General features: G+C 36.0%; 1 protein-coding gene across 3 annotated transcripts; it reads left to right on the top strand.

Moving 5' to 3' along the window:
- The first annotated feature begins 263 nt into the window (after positions 1-263).
- LOC113726842 (E3 ubiquitin-protein ligase BRE1-like 1) lies at positions 264-17,055 on the top strand. 3 transcript variants are annotated; one of them, XM_027250734.2, is made up of 21 exons: positions 264-841; positions 4,540-4,701; positions 4,821-4,932; positions 5,764-6,021; positions 6,135-6,296; positions 6,689-6,912; positions 6,993-7,076; positions 7,179-7,298; positions 7,396-7,582; positions 7,680-7,840; positions 7,948-8,019; positions 9,732-9,808; positions 11,484-11,678; positions 12,346-12,418; positions 12,504-12,590; positions 13,664-13,801; positions 13,920-14,122; positions 14,226-14,391; positions 15,902-16,438; positions 16,566-16,609; positions 16,694-17,055. In XM_027250734.2, exons 1-19 carry the CDS (start codon positions 731-733, stop codon positions 16,031-16,033), a joined length of 2,724 nt encoding a protein of 907 aa, XP_027106535.2. In that variant the 5' UTR covers positions 264-730; the 3' UTR covers positions 16,034-16,438; positions 16,566-16,609; positions 16,694-17,055. The 3 variants fall into 3 exon arrangements, with proteins under 3 accessions (XP_027106535.2, XP_027106536.2, XP_027106537.2); XM_027250735.2 differs by having other exon boundaries at positions 16,597-16,609; XM_027250736.2 differs by having other exon boundaries at positions 265-841; positions 6,719-6,912.
- Positions 17,056-22,682: the final 5,627 nt, after the last annotated feature.

Genomic DNA, 22,682 nt, shown 5'->3' on the forward strand with positions numbered 1-22,682 from the left:
ACCCAGAAGAAGGACCCAATTGTGATTCCATTACTTTGACCAATCCCCTCCTGCGGTGACAGATATTCCATACCCAACATGTTACGTGATCGCCGTCCTTCGTTTACTGGGATTTCTTGAACAGCATCAAGCGAACAGTTCGTAAGGTTTGGCCCATTGGTCAGATTGACAAATTTACCCTTCCGAATATTTTTCAATTCCCTTCTTGTTCCAATACGTTTTTTTTCCCCAAACCCCCCCTCCTTTTTATTTTTTTTTTAAATTGTCTTTCTTTTCCATATATCAAATCCTTTTTGGAGAGAGAGAGAGAGAGAGAGAGAGATTCTCACTTCTTAGACGACCTCTTCTCTGTAGAGAGAGATAGGGAAAGAGAAAGGACACAGATGAAAAGAAAGGCTACAAAAATATAAATTCCTCTTTTTTGCTTATTCTTTTGACAGCACTTAATCTTCAGAAACCTACGTTTTTTTTTCCTTTTTGTTTCCTTTTTTTTTTTGTAGTAAATTTGGATTAAGTTGAAGTTTTGACAGTCATAGGTAACCTATGCATGTATATATATGTTTGGTGTAAAGATAGGTACATATAGGTTTGAATTATATCTATCTAATTGATTTGGTTTAATACTTTTTAGGGTTTTTGTGAATTTTGGGTGGTTGAATGGTAGTTTTAGGTTAGGGGAAATTATTAGAAATTGCTAGGGTTTTCAGTTGGGATATTTTCTAAGAGTATAATGGGGAGCACAGGAGAAGCAGATAGAAAGCGGCGTCAATTTAGCTCCATATCGCCTACTGGTGCTGCTGCCAAGAAGCATCCTTTTATGCCATTATCTGAGGATAAAAAGGTTAACTTTTACAATTTATGCATTTCTTTTATTTGGGCATCTTTTTTTTTTTTTTTTTTTGGCTGTTTAAAGGTCTTGATTTTGCTGGATTTTGAAGTGAATTTGGGTTGTTTCTGGCTCTTTTTGCTTAAATTCTTGAAATTTTTTTTGACTATTTGGATTTTAGACTAAATTTAGTTTGGGGTTTGCATGATATTTATGTTAAGTTGCAAAATTTCTTCCGAAATCTGATTGGAATTTCTTTGATTTTTCAAATTTTGTATGCCAAGTTGCTGTTTCGATTGAACTTGTTATAGGGTTTGCACAAAGTTCCATTTTGTGTGCTTCTCTATTTGCTAGCTTGAATACTCTCAGTGGTTGGAATGAGCAACCCTCCTCCCCCTTGTTTTCTTTTTCCAAATCTTGCTGCCTTGTTGTTGCTAGTCAGCGAGAATTGCTGGATGAACTTTTCAATTTGTGTGTTGCTTGGTTAGTATCATCTGCCATTGAAGTCACTGGGGGAGGCTATAAAATTTGTCCCTATTAAATTTATTTAGATGTGCTTCTTAGCTCTTTTTTTCCTGATCTGATTACTCCTGACAGTTCGGAAATCATCTGTGGGAAATCTTGAATGATTTGACCTCGACAGTTGCTTTTGGTAGTGGTGCGATAGAATAGTAGCAGATGTTATGACATCACATTTATTGAAAGGATGTTAATGCTGAGTTGCATGCTGAGGCTGTAAACCAGTTTCTGTTGGCCAGGGAAATATTGTTTGATGTGATTGATGCACTTTTAGCACACAAGGGGTTTTGGTTATGAAGCTAGCATCTCCTTGTAAATATCTCATTACCAAAAATGGCATGAGTTGGATTTATTTGATTGTTGTTGCTGACAAGTTTGATTCGCCTGCTGTGAACAGCCATTTCCTTAGATTTTTGTTTCAGGAAGTAATGAGAACTTGTTTGAAATTAGAGTGAAATATTTTCCAGATCCTTTCTATTTCAGAAAATTTCAGAAACATGAAAAAATTTAGTGGAAAAGGTGTCAAGATTACATTTAGTCACTAAAAGGTAATTTCATTTTTCTTTAGTGTCAAAATTACATTTAGTGTTCTACTCTACTCCTTTTGGTTCTCTTCTTGTCATTTGCATGAGTTTGGAATTGTTTCTGATGCATGAGTTACCATGAAGATTTGCTGTAATCGCTTTAAATTTAGTATGCTACTGCATTTATGTAATGCTGGTTGGAGATCTCAGTGAACGAATGTTGACATTATGCTTATTGGGAGTTATTTTACGTTGGATTTCATTTTTGTGGGCCCAATACTATAGCTGCAAAATAATGACTTGAATTTAAAATAGAAGACTGGTCATTTGGAGATCATGAATTCAGCCATTTGTGGGATTTGATTTGATGACATGGATTATTAGTCTTCTGGTTACCTCTAATGGATTGGTGATATAATACACTTGAGAGTGGTTTCACAATTGTCCTTTGCCATGGTCATTGTGTGAAAGCATTAAATGTTGGATTCGTCTGTGTTCATTGAAATTTGTTTATGATGTAACCTGGTGAAGCTCAAGCTAGTAATTGAAGCTTGCTTTCAAAGCATCCAATTTTGGATTTCTGTTTATATTAAAGAAGCTGAATTTGTTTGGGCAAAGGGGCTAGTTTGTTTGTTTGCATTTTTTAAAAAAATTTAATATCCTCACAAGTGATGAGCATTTTCTTGTGGGGTCCTCTGCTACCTTGTAACTGGAAACAGACATTTAGCTGTGTCTTGGATCCTTCTAACTTATTGTTTGCATAGTTCTGGAAGCTGTAAAACGGATGGCCAGTTTTCAGTTTTCTTGAGGTTGAGAATAATTTTTTCCCAATTGAGTGAGTTAAGGAGTCCTTGTAATCTCTTGTAGCTTTGCTGTTATTCTGCAAAGCACATTCAAGTTTCAGTCTATGTTGTTTATAATTCAAGTCAACGATAGGTGCTCGTTTTCCCACCCATTTAGCATTTTGTGTGTCTTTTGGCTTTTATTGTTACCATGTGTTTTCTTCTCCTCCTTTACAGTTCATGAGTATCCCAATCACCTGTTTTTGAACTTTATAGACATCCCTCTCCCCTTGTAGTTTTGCTTATAACGTAGAACCATATTTGTAGGTATTGTTATTGCTAAATCCAAGACGTGGAATTGCGACCCATGTTTCTTATCCAATGAAGTTTCCTGTTTAATTATTTATCTAGGCTAAGTTTGTTTAGGGCTAGGTTGCATGATACTATTTGCATAAACAATGATATTGCTAGTATCCAGGACTTGTACGTTAATAACAGTAGAATATGTTTTGGCTTTAGTATGCAATTTTTATTGCTTTTCACCTTTTAAGTTTACATATTCTTCTTTGATCTTCATTTATGGGGCATATGAGGAGGAATGCATGAGGACATGTGGGATTCTTTTCTTCTCTATGCATTCAGTGGAGAGTATTGGGTAGGCATTTGTATATCAGAGATGTGCATTCTGGTTCAGTGCTGAACATAAAATTTTCAGTTGGCAACTAATCCTGGTTGCAGTTATACTCGGTCATAGATGTCTTACTGATTATGCTGGAAATTTATTACAAAGACCCCCACATTGACAGAATTTCCACCCCATGGAGTTTTAGTCTCCCTCAGAAATCATTCTTGAGTTGGAGTACAAGGTTCACTTATTTAATGTTGCCGAATAGTTTTTGTTGTTAAAATGATGATTTAAAGGGGTGGTGAGGTTTAAAGGATGCAAAGAATTGAGCCTGAATAAATTGTTGGGCTTGATTTGTTTAAGGCCCTATCTGCAATTGAATTTTTCCAGGCTCAAGGTCAAATGTGGCTTTGATTTTGGTTATCTCAATTATTGGAGCTAGAGCTTGAGAAAATAAATACTGACCGAGATGTTGTGAACCAGGATCTGGAGTCCTTTTGAGTGTTTTCTGTTGTAGATGCATATTTTCTAAGTTGTGTGTAACCTATACTTTCTGCATTTAATAGGCTTTAAGTAATAAATTAGATGGAATATTTCTTTTTATGAATGAAATTTTTAGGTTTGAACAGATAAAGAATGTCTTATGACTAATATAGAAGAAGAAAGAACTTGTAGAGCATTCTTGGCCATCTTGTGCCTTAAAAATCTAATCTTGAATAGAACTTATGCTTTATTGAATTGGTAAAATTGAAGCCCCAGCTAATCTAAGTGAATTTGATTAGGATTGCTTAGGGTGTAAATGTAGCTTGATCAGCCTTATAGATTTTGCTTTGCAACCCTGTGGCCCTGAAAAACACAGGGAAGAAAAACGAGGGGAAGAGAATCTTATGCTACTGCTTAATTCTGTCCTTAATTGTTTGTTCCAATATGGTCCTCTAACATGCATTATATGTTAACTCAATCAGTTAAAGTTTTGAGGACTTTAATGTGGGGAAGTCTGTCCCGTGTATATATGTACACATTTGTATTTAAACAAACACAAACACCTAGACATGTATACATATGCATATGCCACATGTATACATATGCATATATAGATAATTACGTGTGGGCACTTTATTTGTATATTTCACATGGCATGTGCGGTAATTGTCATAATAACTTTTGCTTACTTGTAAATTGCCAATTGCACCTTTGTTTATTCATTGTTTTGGCAGATGTTTATGGTCTTCCTTATTGTCCTTTATTCTTTCGATCATATAGCTGGATGCGGCAGTGCTTAAATTTCAAAATCAGAAGCTCGTTGAGAAATTAGAAGCACAGAAAATCGAGATTATTGATTTCAAGGAGAAAATTGGTAAGCTGACGGTGAAACAACTGCCATATGAGAACGTTGTTGCAGTTGTCAGTAATTCCTGGGAAGAGGTATCCATCTATCTAATGTCCTTGATACTACTTTTCCAGTGTTATGTCTCATATGTCTGGACTCTAGATGGTAAGGTTTGACTCCTATTCTAATCTTTTCTTTTTCTTCTGTCTTGCAGACTGTTAAGGACTTGGAATCACATTCTATACACACAAATGACTGTGCGAAATGTGAGCGAGGTGTCAAAGATCTACTTGTCAGAGATGGTGCAAATCCTTTGCCTTATAATGGTATCTTTCCCTTTTTCCTTTTGCCTTCTTCATAGTTGTTTCAAATATTGTCCCCATTCAGTATTGCTAATTGTTTAGCATCTCATAATCTATAATACTTGTTGGTTGTAAGAATATTCTGCCGTGTAATAGTTTGATCAGGAACTTGGAATTTGAATGGACAGTTGTCAGGTGTCATCTAATAACCTTCTTTCGATCTGTAATAGAGATTGATTTCAGGTATATTGTTTCAGGTTGTTTCAAGTTTCAAACATGCCAATTTAGGATAAGGGTTGAGATGTATTTTTCTCAAACTTGCTTGTTTGTTAAGGTGCTTGTCATGCTCTTAGAATTTGTGATATTTTCCAAATGGTTAATGTTGCTGAGCTTTGAGGATTGGCCATAGTAAATTAAAAACCATGCCATCAGATACCGACCCTGGCAAATTTTTTGCTGTTGCATACCTCTCACTGCCTTCTTTACCCCCACTCTATGTTGTAAAAACAGACAGACATCTGCACCACATATTATTGAATTACTAAATAGCATATCCTGTTTACCAGAAATTCATGCTTTGTCTCCAGTACTTTTTCATGTTTTCCGAGAGCTTATTATTTTCTTTTTTTTTTTTGGTTTTTGTTTTGGGGTTATGTATTAGTTTAATTTATTCTTCTGTGATACAGTTCATGGAGAATGAAAATAAATTATTTCTTTTCATGAACTTTCTGCTTATGTTTCTGATTTAATTAATTTTATATCTTCTTTAGTTTCATGTATGCTGCTTTGATGTTTGAGTGGTTGAGCTGCATACATAACAAAGCTGTTGCTGATGTGCATTGTTCCTTTTCTTAGGCGGTGGTTCTTCTCCTAGTGACACCTTTTCTTCAAGGGATGCTTCACCTGATGATGCTTTGTTAAGCCGGCTTTTAGTGACAGGAGCAACTGAAAGTAGTTCTACCTGTAACGTCACAAACAATACAGAAGAGGGTAATCATGAAGACAGCAAAAAGATCAGGAACACATTGCATACAATTCTAGCTGCCGTTGATCATCAATGGAAGTTAAAGGATAATTTATGCAGTACAGCTTTGAGTGCATTTTCTGAAGATGGTAAGATAAATTCTATGTACTGTTTTACTTGAAGATAATCCAACCATGTTGCTTTACCAAAATTTTCAGGGTTTAATGTGTTAATCAAGACTAGATGTCTCCCTCTACTTCAGGATCACACCGGCAAAGGACATCTCTAGACTTGCAGGCAGAAGTTAAGAATGTAAGAATGAGTATAGGCAATCTTCATTCAAAGCACAAATCATTGGCTTTTGAACTGCAAAAGCACAAGGATTCAGAGGCAAAGAGTAAAGCTGAACTGAAGCATTTAAGAGGTGCATTTTGTCTGTTTCATGGAGATATAGATGTTTTTCACTTTTTTGTTGGCAATGTTCCAAGATCTTTTTGATTCATCCAAGCGGTTTACTTACAGTTATACTTGGCTTTCTTTCTGATTATCCTTGTGGTATGGCATTGATGGATTATTTATGTTGAGAGTACCATGAATAGCTCTTTTTGGCTTTATGTTGTTCCTCGTTTATGATTATCTTGTGACCTACTCCATATAGATTGTTGGGAACATTGTATTCATAAGTTAGGGCTATTAAAGTAACTTTATTTCTTTTTTGTATAAAATGATTTCCTCCTTTTCTTTTTTGTTTCCTTTCAACCAATAGTTACAGGGATACATGTAAAATATCTTTTTGGTCACGAATCTTTTTTGTAGTGATTCATCTTTTTGTTTGTCTATGTAAAGAGGAGTTGGAAAGTACTATAGCAGAACTTGAGGAAAGTAATCATCAATTAGCAGTTCTAAAAGCAGAAAAAGATGCAGGAAAGGGGCCAATTTTCCCCATCCTTAATCTGGGTAATAAGGCTGTTGCTGTTGACAAGTCCAGAGATAAAGAAAAGGATCTGCAGGACATGGAGTCAGCACTTAGCAACTTATTGGTAATCCACCATGCTTTCTATATGACGTGTGGTATTGGGCAACTGGTTAATTATATTTGACTCATTTGATATGTGATCAGGATCAATCGTCTTGTCGGCTATTAGAACTGAAGCGTCTTCATGAAGAAAGGATAGATGTATTGAAGCACTTATCCACTTTGCAGGTTTGCTGGCTTTTTGTTCCACTAAGAAATTGCAAAATTTTGATCTTGTTGGTTTGCTCTTTTCCATTGTACTCACTGATGAATGGATTTTAATCTTAGCAGAACACTTTGAAAAATATCAAGTCAATTTGCTCTTCACAAGCTTATCTCCTTTTGAAAGATCAAGCTACGAAGGTTAAAGCAGATATAGTCCAATATCAAGCACTCTATGAGAAACTACAGGTTGTAGCTGGTCGGTAGTTTCATTTACATCTCATTTCCGTTTTTTATCAAGAGGAATTTGCTCTTATTCTGGTTCTTTACTTGTTCTGACTATTAGGTTGAGAAAGACAATTTGGCCTGGAGGGAAAAGGAAATGCATTTGAGAGTTGAATTGCTCGATATTAACCATCGATCTGCCTCTGTTGCTGATTTGAGGATCACTGAGCTGGAAAAAGGGATACAGAAGTATATAAATGAAAAAAATCTTATTGAAGTCAAGCTGGAAGAAGCATTAAGAGAACCCAGTATGAGGCATCCATTGTTTCTATGAAATTCATTTCTTCAGTGATTGGTGTGTCTTGTACAGCACAGATAATTCTGATTGATATTCATTCCTTTCAGGTAGAAAAGAAATCATTGCAAAGTTCAAAGCTTTGGTTTCTTCATTTCCTGTGGAAATGGGCCATATGCAGAGTCAGCTGAGTAAATACAAAGAGACAGCTACTGATATTCATACTCTACGTGCTGATGTTAAATCTCTGTCTAGTATTCTTGAGCAAAAGGTGGCTATTATTACATTGTAGTCTTGTACTTTCCTACCCCTCACATGCGCAAGGACCCCAAAATTTACCGATCGTTGAATTTTATATGTTGCCTTGCATTTATGTAGGCCAAACATTTGGGAAAATTGTCTGCTAGGTCAGCTGAGCAAGCCGCTAGCATTCTAAAGTTACAGGCCGTAGTAAGATATCTTCTTGTAAATTATGTCAAACTTACTTCCATTTCGTCAATATGTCTGGGCCAAATATATTCCTGCTGTGTGATTTCTGGTGCTAATTGTTGGGTCTGTCCTGGGCCTAACATTTGAATATTTTTCATTAAAGATGCTGTTGCCTGATTTACTTTTTGGTAATTCAGTTTAGATTTGGTCGATGCTTCTAAAATAGCCCGGTGATTTTATTGTACTCTTGCAATATATGTTTCTGGTTCTCTTGTTAGCTAATTTTTTCGTTAAAAGTGGTAAAAGAAACACTAACAAACTAATTCTGACGGGAACTTTGCAAATGATTTAGTTGCAATATATGATCGTCTGAAATGAGGTGGTTGTTACCGGTGTGTTGTTGATTATGGAGATAACCATGGTAGTAAACCTTCCTTAACATGTGGTGCTTTTGGTGAATTGAGTTACTGAATTACTGGGGAGCTTCCAAACAGATATTAAATTATAGAAAAAGAAAAACATAGTGTGTGTTTGGATATGAGATTATTTGGAATAATACTATAGCACTTTTGTGATGTGATATATTTGAGATAAAAAGGTTCTTGGAATTTGTGTTTTTGATGCGAGGATAATATTTAAAATATTTTTTTCCTAAATTATGCTATCCAAACAGACCTATAGTGTTGTACAAGTCTATGGAAGAGGCATGTTAAGGAATGTAAGCATGAAAAATGTTAATACACGTACTCATAAATTAAAAAGGAAAAAAAACTACTTGCAATCTTAAGTATGTATCGTAGCTTATTCATCTACATTACTTTTCCCCTGAGATGAGTTGGTTATTTGTATGACTAAATGATTGTGGATCCAGGAATGGAATTGCAAGTAGTCTTGGTCTAAGGTGGATTACTGAGAGGGGTATCTAACTTTTTATATTGCTTAGAGACGAAGGAACAGTTTTAATTGAAGGAACTTTTGAGCTGTAAACTTCACATCATTGAATAATTTTAGTTCCATGAAGGGTCTTGAAATCTGCCATTAGTTTGTGAAAATCTGTGCACTTTCCGGAATGTTGTGGATGGTCAAAGATGAGGGTGTTGTTCATCACAATGAATGTTCAAAAGTAATACAAAAATTGAAAGAGGCTTTTGGGCGGGTGTTTTTCCATCTTGATCTGAAATGGGCAGCCATCCTGATGTTGTAAATTGTGAGAGGGTGAGAGATAATTAAAATTAAGAGGCAATGTATGAAACATATTTGTCATGATATATATCTTTGATATCTAAATGCAAAATCTACCAGCCATGATGGTCTTATGAAAGAATGGAGATAAAGTAATTGTGGCAAGTTTTTTCAGGAGAAAAAGGAAGATAACATCAGTAGAGAATCATATCGAGTCTAGTCTTAATCTTCATTGCCAGTTTCTTTTGGTTTTTTAGTTCTGTTTTCGCGTTTAGTTTGTTTTTGACATGTTGCTTATGCTTGCAACCTCCTTGGGGGACTTTCTCCCTCATTTTTTCCCCGCTTATTTATGCATACCTCGTATATTTCTCTTTCAATGAGTTTTGGAAAAATAAGTTTCTTCTCTTTGGTTAATGGGATGTTGCTTTTCAAGTTTAAGGAAAGAGTTGAGGTTGGACAGTAGGTATACTTGCATTCATATTCTAGAACTTGTGGAGTTCCTTTTCAACAAATATTTCTTGTTGCATGTAACAGAAAGTTTCTTGTTGCAGGTCCATGATTTGAAGGAGAGTGATAAGGAATTGAAACTCATTTTGCAAATGTATAGACGTGAATCAATTACTTCAAGGTTAGTGTGTCTTGATGAGTTACTTTTCATTTTTTTATATCTCATTGTACTACATTGGAGGTTTTCTCTGCATTAGCTTTTTATCAGAAGTCAGCTTTTCTGATGGTAACTTCTATTCATTGATAAAATTAGAGAACTGAAAGTTCTTCTCCTTTTGAGATCAGGCAGGTCAAGTGTTAAGGCTTAAGGCATCAGTTTGGATGAAAATCAGATTGCACTCATCGAGATTAGTGTTCTTGTCAATGAAACGAGGATACAAGTGGCCACTTTGGTTTTCAATAAATATTTCAAATGATCAATGTGAAATCTCTCTCTCTTAGGGTTTCTATAGTTGGTTGTATAATGATTGCTATGCTGTCTATTGGGCTGCATGTTCTTATAGCTGTTAGGGCTAGATGGTAGCATGTTGGAGCTTCCTATAGATTAAGTATGAATTGATGAGGTAGCTTTGCGGTGATTAGCTCATGGAATCAATACATGCCAAGAGCCCGTGTCGGTAAAATGGGTTAAGGCTGTGAGAGTTTTCTTTTCTAGAACCCATGATATCTAAACAATGATGGCTATGCTGTCTATCGGGCTGCATGTTCTTATAGCTGTTAGGGCTAGACGGTAGCATGTTGGAGCTTCCGATAGATTAAGTATGAATTGATGAGGTAGCTTTGCGGTGATTAGTTCATGGAATCAATACATGCCAAGAGCCCGTGTCGGTAAAATGGGTTAAGGCTGTGAGAGTTTTCTTTTCTAGAACCCATGATATCTTAACAATGATGGCTATGCTGTCAATTGCCTGCATGTTCTTACTGCCAATGATATAGGGGCTAGATGGTAACTATAGAAGCGTCACAGAAATTGTCGAGTATGTAATTGATGAGGTAGCTCTGCAGGAGTAGTTTGTGGAATCAGTACTGCAATGACCCTGTGTTGTTATAAGTGGGTTAAGGCTGTTAACAGTTTGTCTTTGCTAGATCCCATGATTGTTTGAGAGGGTACAGGTTATCTTTTTAATGCTTTTTCTGGTCCTTTATTATAAGAAAATTTTCAGTGTTTGGCCCTGAATATGGTACTCGGTCTCAAATTGTGCTGTCGTCTGACCAGGCTGTGAGTATAAGCGAAGTGAGAAACTTGCTGTTTCCATTACAATAATTTGTTGAATTGAAAATCTATAGGTGTAGATGGTTGGCCAGTTACTGTTTTCAGCCCATAATTTGTACATGTAAGTGAATTCTGTTGCAAGGGATTCTATGAAAGGATAGCATGTTGATATCTGACGAATGAAATATGATATCAAATTTTTGAATTTATCACGGGGATGCTAGTATGATTCCTGCCAATTTTTAATTGACAAAATACATTTCTTCTATATCTTGGTTTAAATATTAAGTTATGGCTTTTTTCCCTTTGCTTATGATTGATGTAGTATGGTTGCATTGTTAACCATTCTGATGATATGCCTGAGGAAACCCTAATGGTCCAGAATTGACCTTTGCGTTGCTAAGCAACTAAGCGACATGGTGATCCAGTGTATAATCTGTTCCTAGTGGATGTTTGGATTATGCTTGATTTTACATTTAGAAGATCCATTTGGTTTTTTGTGAAACATACCCGGCTAGAATCCTCCTTGTGGTATTATTTTGGGTTTCCGTTAAATCGTGTGGTTGCTTTAAAATGAGTGCAGGGATGTCCTTGAAGCTAGAGATTCTGAATATAAGGCTTGGGCTCATGTACAGAGCCTGAAGACCTCTCTTGACGAACACAACTTGGAGTTGCGAGTTAAAACTGCTATTGAAGCTGAGGCTACATCCCAGCAAAGGCTAGCTGCCACTGAAGCTGAAATTGCTGAGCTCAGACAGAAGCAGGAGGCTTCTAAAAGGTCTTGTTATATCCTGTTGACGCTTACTTTAATGTGATTTGCTTTTCTTATTTCATATTATCTGAGAACTGGTTAGCTGAATGAGATTCATTGGTTTTGTCTTTGAGAAGTCCTTCCTCGTCGAATCATCGGTGTGAATTGTTATTGGAAAACTACCGTGGTATGGTGATGTTGACTGTAAATTACCATGGTATGGTAATGTAAAATGTTGATTGTAAATCATTTACCATGGTATGGTATGAGCCAAGAATATCTATGGTTCTTCTTTGAGAGCCAATATAACGTAATGTAGTATATCTATATGAAAGATGAAATTTAACTTGAACATCTATGCTCCATTCTTACCTGGTTTCTGTTATTAATTTTTTTGGGTATACCATGTTTCTTCAAGGTATGATGAACTTAACTTCTTCAAGTTTGGGTGAAGTCTGTTTACCTTTTTTTTTTTTTGGCTATGGTTGATGCTATGTTTCTTGTGCCCTTTTTTTGTGCTAGTAATTGGAAATATCAAAAATTGTTCATTACTAAGAATGTGCATCAAACTGCTAAAAGATCATATACACTTAATGAAGAAAACCTCTAATAATTTTACTTTTCTAGCATTTTACCATTTATGTTTTTATGTCAATCAGTAACCTGACAGGTTGTCAGTTTGATGCTCTTACAGGGAAGAATCAAAACTTTCTGGGGTTGTGAAATCCAGACATGAAGAGACAGACGCCTATCTTTCTGAGATAGAGGTTATTCCTTTGGTGTCATAGCACAAGCACTTATATCCTCTACATCCAAAGTAGATATTGAAAATATTCGTTTCTTGTGCTTCAGACTATTGGGCAGGCCTATGATGATATGCAAACTCAAAACCAACAGTTGTTGCAGCAAATCACAGAGAGGGATGACTATAATATAAAGGTAATTAGTCAAGCAAAACCATAAACCAAGCCTTATTTGTAGTTTTTCTTTTATTTGTACTGTGTGAGATGGGATCTATTTAATGTTGATAATTGTAGCCTTTGAAAATCACCTACTTCAAACTTCTGGAATGAGCTTACTTTGTTACTTTTTTAAGTTAAGTGCTTGAAACGTGAACTTTTTGCACGTCTTTTTCAACAAAAAGATTTTTCATCGCATAAGTAAAGCAGGAGAGTTTAGTATGATAACTTTTTTTTTTTTGGAACTTGTACCTGGAAATAATTGATGTATGGTGAGATTTTGAGTTCAATAATAGTTAAACCCTGAGATTAAGTAGTTTTTTGTGGAAAGATGAATGCTAAATAGAGAATTACGGAGTGCGATGACTGGTTAAGCAAACACTTTCTATGAAGTAACGGCTAGACTTTTTTGTGAACTTCTATGTTGCTGATCCGAAATTGTTACACATTTTTTCTTCTGTTGACTGAGCTGATTGGATGAGTCATAATGCGGTTATCCTGAACATTATAGGCTTTTCCACAACTGCTTCTGTTTTCTTTAAGCTGATTTATTTTGAATGTTTTGGAAAGCTAGCAGCTGCTTTTAAAAGAGAATTGTAGTTGGTCAGAACCAGCTTTTTTCACCTTAAGATGAGCTGAAGTAGAAACTGTGTTCAGTTAAGAACCCCTCAAAATGGCTTATAGCTTTAAAATACAAAAAGCTATATTCAGCTGGTTATTACTTGTTCAGGACACGCCAAGTACAGTTTGACTTGTGATCAACATTGTTGTTGTGCTAATTTAGACTCTCTTCCTCCTTAATCTGAGAATTTTCTCCTTCTGGGAATGTTTGTTTGCTTTTTGCTGCAAATATTTCTGAGTGCTTAACTTAAACCTCCACTTGGACCTCTCATTGTGTTATCCAAATGTTCACTTGTCCGATAACATGGTTAGCGAAATATTCTTTTCAAGGACATCTTCTCATGATTTATTTTCTCGAAGCAATATGTGCAGTTTTCTTATTATAAATATTAGTATCTATATTTTATTTAGTGTTAACGGGTTCTATCTCAGCTTGTTATAGGAGGAGTGCGAACAAGACAGCTTGGGGATGGCCTGCTCATGGAGAAACAGGCTATAGAGAGAGCAATTCAGCAAGCCAATACTTCTGTCGATTTTCAGAATCTGAAAGTTGCAAGATTTGAGGACCAGGTAATGTAGTTTCAGTAACCATAAACAAGAAAAAGGCAATTATTCTTATATAGTGTCAATTGGATATTCAAAAAATAAAAATAGAAAAAAAATTCAAGTGGTTTTACTTCCTTTGCAGTTAAAAATGTGCTCAGATCATGTTCAGAGGCTGGCAGAAAACAGGGTGAAACTTACAGTTTCTCTTGAAAATAACCAAAAGAAGGTAATAGACATCCGGAAATCAGCACAGCAACTGAGAGAAACGATAGAAGATTCACAGCCGAAGGTTGACAGTAACCGTGTGGATCTTGCTGAGGTGCAAATAGAGACAGAGAGAGAAAGGTGGTTAGACGTTACTCTCCATTTTCATTCCTGCTTTTTTGTGGACTTGAACTTTCATTTGGTATTGACTACTTTTTTTATTGAATGCTGGTTCTTTGGCTAGATTTAAGAGGAAGAGGGAGGAAGAAGACCTAGAATTTGCTAGGTCAAAAGTTTCTCGTCTCAAATCACAGGTAGAGGGGTCATCAGTCGTTGATAAACTTCGGCAGGAAGTCAGAGAATACAGGGAAATACTTAAGTGCAGCATCTGTCTTGACAGGCGGAAAGAGGTATTGCTCTTCTTTATTCTTTTTTTTACCTTTTCTAAGCTAGTCTGCTATTGGTCTTGATTGGCTTGTGGAAAAAGAGTAGGCTGGTTTTGTTGCCTGGACTTGACACTTTACCGTGGCGTACCTTTGTTGACATGAAATGACATGGGTGCTATGTGTAAATCCATAGCAGATCTGAGCATGCATCAGTGGGCACTTCGACTTTCATATATAAAATTGATGCTCGAGCATACATTGAATAGGTAGTGTTGCAATGAGAGGCAGTGTAAGGTTGCAACATGACAAGAAATCTCGAGACTCCTATTGGTTTGAGATTTATATGCCTGGTGGGTGACGTGAGAGTGAAAGGATTGCTATATCTGTCTCTAATTGAAGACTAATATTAATCACTTCCGATTAATTATGAAGCATCATAATCAACTCTTGTTTCTATTGAAGTTGCACACGTTTTTTTAGGTTTATTTGTAGGCATTCACAGATAACTTATTGTGTTGTCTACTATAATCTGTTCCTAGACCAACTAACACAACCTTGCGAAAATTATTTTATTTGGTTATTTTGCTAAGAAGGTACCCACACAAAAGAAAAATTAGTGAAGTCTATGGGCGTTTTCAAATATATATCTCAAATGATGGATGGATATGTGCTGCTTATCTTCCCTGCCCACTCTCCGGCACCGTATCCTCATGTTATAAAATTATCAAATCTGATGCTTGGAGATGTTCCCACACCTGACACCTCTACTGGATTCTGTCTAGTATAGGGCTGCATGGCCTCTATTGAGCATTTTGAGGATTGCATTTCATTAGATTGCACTGTTACTGATCAAATGTGGGGCACAGATGATCTCTTGGATTAATACATTTGTTGCTGCTGCAAGATGTGCAGAGGGCAAGCCAAGCTTTATACAATGTGTTTTCTATGTTATGGCATTATATATTCATCCTGTCTAGGTTTCAAGCATCAATTAGGTTTGACAACTCACTCAAAACAAGAATTTACTGTCATTCTAGTTTGTGTTTATGAATTTTGTTCTCACTGCTTCATGATGGACTTGGATTTAATAAGATTGAGCATTAAATAAGTCTTTAGTTGTGTTGCTTAAATTTAGTAAGATTCAGCATAGATTCAAGTCATTAGTTGTGTTATGCGACCTTTGATTCTGGGCCCATCCTCTAATATGGACAGCTTGGTTATCCAATCCATGTATTGCGCTTGGTTTTTTTTTTTTTTTTTTTTTTTGGTATTGACTGATACAAGAAATGTGTATGCTTACCTTTTGAACTTTGAACTGTAGACAGAAACAAAAGATCTCATATTCCATGTGTTTTTTAAGGTTATCTGAATCATGAGTAAACAAAATGTTGTCTCAAGGATCTTGGTCAATAGATAGGATAAAAGATGTGAGGAAAGATTTGCTTTTGCAAAGTGGATGAGTAATTATAATTAATTTTATGGTTTTCTTGTTTTCTCTTGTTGTTTGAGGACTAACTTCTTGGTTTCATTTCAGGTTGTTATAGCAAAATGCTATCATCTGTTCTGCAATTCCTGCGTTCAAAAGATTATTGAGACGCGTCACCGCAGATGCCCAGTATGTTCAGTGAGTTTTGGGGCTAATGATGTAAAACCTGTTTACATCTGACCATAAATTTGAGAAATTTAAGTGACAAAGGCTAGATTGTGTTTTGATATCAGAGATTTCTCAGAGAAGTGTAGCTGGACATTGCATAAGTTCCTGGCTTATCATTGTATATTGGCAGTTGCCCGTTTGATTCTCTAGGCCACAGTTTTAGTTACTGTAGTTTCTTTCTTTCTTTTTTCCCCATATTTTTTATTCGTTTGAATGCGGGGAGCAAGCAGGTCCTTCTGATCAGTTGTTTGCAAATTGCGATAATGGTGCTAGGCTATAGTTGGCCGGATGTGCTTAATAAAATTGCAATGCTAAGCCTCAAAGAAAGTTCCGGCTGTATTCGTTGATAGTTTTGATAGTCTAATGTGATTGACGCAATCATGGTCAAGATTTTGGTCCAAGCTTAATATTATTCTGGTAAATTATTTCTTTTTCCAGCTAATGCTTGCCCTTTTTTTTTTTTTTTCAAAACTTGCTTTGTTTAAGATTTGTATCTCATTTGTATCTGTTGCTTGTCCTTCATGTGGAAAATGACACTGTAAAGTCCTCGATTCTCACGCATTTGTTGGTTCCAGGAACTTCAATCTGGTAACAGTTGTACCGTTCCTTATTTTTGGAACTTCCTTGATGCACCATGATAAAGTTTATCAGCATGGTTGATTTGCAATGCAGGTGATTACGGGTAAGTTGTGTTGATTTAGGATGAAGATTGGACGTCCTCTCTGATGCATTATGAAGATGTGATGTGATGGTCAAGGGAACGTTTGTAAGTGCCTGTAGGAGGTAATCTGTTGATTTTGAATAGAATTGGCATAACACTAACTATATATGCATCTAGTTCTGATTTTGATGTAATATCGGGCAATTGAGCCTTTTTTATGCATCTTACATGTAGTACGCTTCATTGGTAGGCAATTAATGTGGATCTATCTTTATTTTGGGGTTTGCTTGAAAGGCTTTCACTATTGTTGAATAGTGACGGGATCAAATTTTTAACAAAAGCACTTGGTTCTCTTGGATGTAGAGTCCGGCTATGATTGTGTTGATCTGTTTCAAGTGCTTATGTAATGCTCTTGTTGATCCAATCTCCTTTGCTCATTCAAAATTTTTGCTCTGGAATTGTTGTCCGCTTGACATGATTGTCTTATAAAATTATTCTTACTTTTATCTGCATTTAAATTTTTACTCTTAAAATCGGAAACAATTAACAGCTGTTTATCTGAAGAAGAAGAAGAAATCAGTAGGCACTTGTCTTCTATTTCTTTCAAGCCATTGTTTCTACTTCCTGGAGAACGGCAGCAATACTGAACATCCAAGTTTTGGGCAGAGCTGTAGAGGCCTCCCCTCGTCCCTTTATTTTGTTTGCTGTGGAGAATTAGTTTATCCGCAACTTTCTAGTAGATGTCAGGTTTTCAGGTGCAGCATGATAAATAAAAGGGTTTGGTTCCATCATTCATGATAATGCCGTATCTACTTATCTAATGCCAACTCTACTACGGTTTCTGTATCTTTTGTTTTGCAGTCTCCTCAAACAGCACGAATCCACTTGAGCACAGCGAAAAATGGCTGTTTGATGTAGGTGAACAGCTATTCTGCATTGCGTCCTTTTGTCTCTTTTTATTCGGGTCACAATGGTCAATGTTTACACTACTCTTAATTTAGCTCCCCATCAAGTTGATAGGGGACAAGAGGGAGATAGACTCTACCTCTAGACTAATAAAGGGGTTTGTGCTACTACACATTCTTCGGATTTAAAAGCAACTGGAAGAATTTGAACTCCTGACTGCAGTTACGACTACATCTTTATATGTTGCTTGGTGGGTTAAGTCATTTGTGGTGAGTAGGGGTGTTAGAGAGTTGAGTTGAGCTTAAATACTGTTATGCTCAAGCTCGAATTCAATGCTACACAAGGCCACTCGAAATCAAGTTCGACTCGAGAGAACAGAAAATTGTGTAACTCGACTCGACAATATGTATTTTCAAGCTCGAACTCAGACTTGTTAGCCTCGAGCCTTAACAAGATTGTGGACTTGAAATAAAATTTGAAAAACAGCTCAAAAACTTAATAGTAAATTATCAAAAATCCTCATTTTTGTTTTAGCTTTTACAATATTGCATTTTTGCTATTTATGAATTTTATTGTGTAGACAACACTTTTGTTAAATTACGTAAAACATAAATCCTTATTAGTCTTTTCAAAATCAAAATAAACAAAATATAAATAATATACCAATAATCAAATTATTTGACGAACACTCGAGCGGCACAAATGGAGACTCGAGCTCGACTTGGTTTATGCATCGAGTTACTTGAACTCGGTCAAACGGGGCTTGACTCGCAAGCAGTCCTAGTAGCAAATTTGGTTACATCCTACTCGATCGCATGGATAAACAACTTCGGGATTTGGAGGTGTTTCCTCCTCCTTTTTCGTTAGCAGCTTTTGGGGTTATTGGCAAGATGCACTTCTAAGAGATTTTAACGCGTATACTTTTCAAATGATATCACAAACTAGCAGAATTTCTTAAATATTCGTCAATCACGTCTGAATACTTTCTAAACTTAGCCAAAGAACCAACTGAAATTATAGCTGCAGAGCCATCTCTTGTGCTACTTCCCGTTCCTGAGAAACTGCAAATCATATTTTACCAGGATCTTCTTCCATATAACGTCGAACGAGTCCAGACAATTATGTTGTGCTTGATCCTTCCATACGCTCGTCCATATCCTGATGTTGCTTTCTGCGTTTCGCTGCTAATTCAGATTCCCCTTTTTTATTCTCATTTCGTCCATCCCCCCCCCCCCCTTTTCCTTTTCTTGCGTGTAGTTCACCTTGAATAGTGTTGGGACTGTCACTGTACAAAAGGTCCGAGTGAATGAGAATCCATAGCTCCATATCTGTTTCAGCGTCTACTTGGTTAAAAATGTACCTCTTCTTTATCTTGAGTAGAGATAGCAACAGTTCCAGTTGTCCGTTTAGGACAAAGTTCCGTGTCTCCATCAGTTATTATAGGCCTTTCGTTCCATGCAACATGTTTAAAACCCGTCTGAACTGGCGATGGGAACTGTCCTCGACTAGATAGACTTGTGGCCTAAGCATTGTTAGAGAGACAGAGAGAGAGGAGTGCGACTCACAAAAACTCTGTAGAGAAAGTATTACTGCCAACGCAATGCTTCATCAAGTTTTTTTAACGGTTCACTTGGAAGTAAGAAGATAGATTGACTACGAGAGAATGAACGGATACGGAACAATTGAGAAACAGAGAGGTTGAGGGCAAATGATAAGATTGAGGAAAAGAATTTACTCTTATTGTTTCTGTTATTTCTTTTTATTATTTTTGATATCGCATCACTAATTGAAAAGGGAATGAAGTGCTACATAGTCGATCAACTGTCACGGAATCATAGTTTTAAATACTTGAGCTAACAGTTTTTCTCAATAGGGATCTTTTGAAGAGGGTAAATCGAAAAAAAAAATGAAAGAAGAGATTGAAAACTTGATAATCCTGTGCCAAGGAAAAAAAAAAAAAAAGGCCACAAATAGGACTTAATTTATAGGGCTACATATACTCGAACACATTAGATGTTGCCCTTCAAGAAGCATTTCGAGTTTATACAATATTTTTTGTCTTTCACTTTTTACCGTTGTTTGATTACTCTACTAATAAGATGGCATGCATAGGACCAACATGAAATTGATCAAAGGTTATGCGCCCACACATTAACTGGCTTCTGGACCGCTGATTTGTACGTCACTATAAACCTTGGCTTCCATAGGCAATTGTTACTGTCATATGAAAGGATACCTCTTAGTAAATAGCTCCAAAAGATTATTCGCATCCCTTTCTTCAAGTCTATTCTCAATTTTGTATGCTCTGTAGCTTTAATTATAAGGTTGTTTAAAATCCTTGTCTTGCATAGGAAAGCAGAAGAGCAGTAATCCCTCTGTCCCAATATGTTTGTCGCTGTTCGAGAATTCGATTTTTTAAGAATAACACTTTGATTGTAATATTTGTACTTTTCTTCTCAATTTCATCTTCCAAATTTCTAATTTTGAATTTGAATATAAGATGCGTATAAATAGAGGAAAGGATAATATTGGGAATAGAGACTAAAAATGGTTTTGGCTTTTATAACATGACAAATATTTCGGGAAGCTCAGCTGCACATGAGATAAGGTCACTAGTACTTTATCTCCTTTAGGGGTCAGAAATTGAGAACCTTGACTTCCAAAATATAATAGATTATAGTATCTAGTTGTATTTCAAGCTTTCTATTGATTGTGAAGATTAGTGTATCAAGTTTGGGGTAAAATTTAAAATGAACAACTTTGATTTCATCACAAAGGGCCTGATTGCAATTACAAGTTTTGCACAGGCTTATATACTCCTCAGCTGGTGTGCTTTTCTCTCATGAAGTAACCTTTCTAAGTTCAAAAACATAATTGCTGCACTAATTCTGCAGTGTATATCCAATGCCTCTTTTTTTTTTTGCAAAGGATATATTGACTCATAAACTATCGGCCATTTGAGTTAATTCCCACCTTTTCTCCTGTGCTCTCTGTAGTGATTACATACTCTAGTACAGTGTGGTCCTAATAGTACTTCAAATTGATGCTCAAGTTAGATACATACTCAAATTTAAGTATCGAAAATCCTGTGGAGCAGATTGTATCTCGAACCCTGGCTCATAGGTATCTGCTAAGCATCTCTTATCGGCAAATATGTGCTCTAATAATGCCATTCTGCTGCTTTCTTTTCTTTTGGGAACATGCAAATCTTTATTTGTGAGTCAGCATTACTTTCCCACATGTTATTTCGTGCACCTTTTTGCTCTTTCTATATATATATTCAGTATTTGGTCAGGCATCAAGAACTTAAAAAAGAACCAACCATAAAGAAAAGAAAACCATCCATTAAAAGATTGATATGCTCAGTATCACCTTGGTGGTAAAAGCATTCTAACCAATCCTTTCCAGCTTGATGAAACTTGAAAAGAGAAAGAGAAGGAAAGAAAGAGAGCACGGCTCCTGTCTTCCCTTTTTCCTACAACCATTTTCATGGTTTTAGATCCTTTCCGCTTATAACTTTACAATAGCTAGATCACATAACAATAACAATAAAAAAAAAAAAAAAAAAATCAGGAGCTACGTGATTGATATTCCCTCAATCCATTCATGTGTACACGCATGTTATTCCTAGTCTCCATTTGGGCAATGGAGTTTTAGAGAGCCATTTGGTCAAGTGTGAAAATATGTGGGCAAACGCTGCCACATTATAACAAGTTAATGACAAAGATTAACAATTCTCCCAAATTGATTAGAAGGCAAAAAAAAAAGAAAGATATCAGCTGATTAATGAACTAATGTGGGAGACACATGCATGTGTTATATATGGACATTAATCTCCGCGTTTTGGCTTTCCGGGATACATCATTATAGCTTGATTAGTCATAAATAAGCCATAATTTTGGCCGCATTATTATACATGATGTTTGCCTATTCCGTGACCAATCACATTATGTACGTCTTATTTCTCAACAAGACATTTGCCCAGACAGACCATTCAGCCTTCTGATTGACAATTGACAAACAACAAATGCAGGAGACCAGAACCAATAATCAATACAGACAATTTTAAGCCAAGTACTATTTTGTTTCTCCTTTTCTAAAATCAAGTTTTTTTTTTTTTTCCTTTTTGTCTTTCACAATGCATGCAGTAAGTAAAAAGATGTTTATCTTAAGTTATCAGGACGTTATAATATAAACTTCATATATAAGATGTCTGTTTATTGGACTGATTGAATTCCATGCCATGCATGCTCTCTTCCTAGTCTAAAACCTTTGCAAATTCAGTAATATCCCTCAGCAATTGGTTTAGATATAATGTGGATGGATATGATAAACGTCCAAAAAAAAAAAAAAAAAAGTTACTATTCCTTGCGGAATAATTGAATAGGCTTAGTTGTTGAACTTATCCCCTTTCCTTTTCTTTTCTTTTCCAATTTTTTCCCCTTTACCTTTCCCTTTCTCTTTTGGCTGTTGGTTGGGAGAATGAGATGAATTGATCTCGACTGGAGAAACCCTTTTTTTTTTTAAGGCCCCATGTTATTGACAGACAACTAGGTCATTAGGTTCTCAGAGACAAAAGGTCATTAGTCATGGTAAACATCAACCGCCAAGTAGCCATAGGACGTGGGGACTGACTGCCCATAAATTCTACTTGTATTTTTTTTTTTTTTTTTGTGTGTGAAATAGTAAGACTACGTGCTATTTGAATTCCCAAAGGAAAATATCATCATCATCACCATCATCATCTTGCATTTGCAACCGGGATCAACTATTCTCAAGTAAAAATTAGTACATTCAATGGAGATCGAAAATGGTTTTTACCAGAATATGAAAGCTAGTTAGACTATATAGACAGCTTCCGAAGTACATTTCTTATAGTAGTACATAAGAACAGCTTTCTTTTTGTTCGAGAAAACGAGCACGAAAATTATGCATTTTGTTGTTCGTTTCCCTATTTTACTTTTTCGTCTCTCACCTGATCCATTTACGTCCCTCAAAAACAAAAAAATAAAATCTATCAATTTAGTCCCAAATTCTAATTCTTATCAATTTTCTGTTGGTTTGGAGCCATCAAGGGATCGACGCGTCATGAAT

The sequence above is a fragment of the Coffea arabica genome, chromosome 2c (assembly GCF_036785885.1).
Source record: "Coffea arabica cultivar ET-39 chromosome 2c, Coffea Arabica ET-39 HiFi, whole genome shotgun sequence".
NCBI lineage: Eukaryota > Viridiplantae > Streptophyta > Magnoliopsida > Gentianales > Rubiaceae > Coffea > Coffea arabica.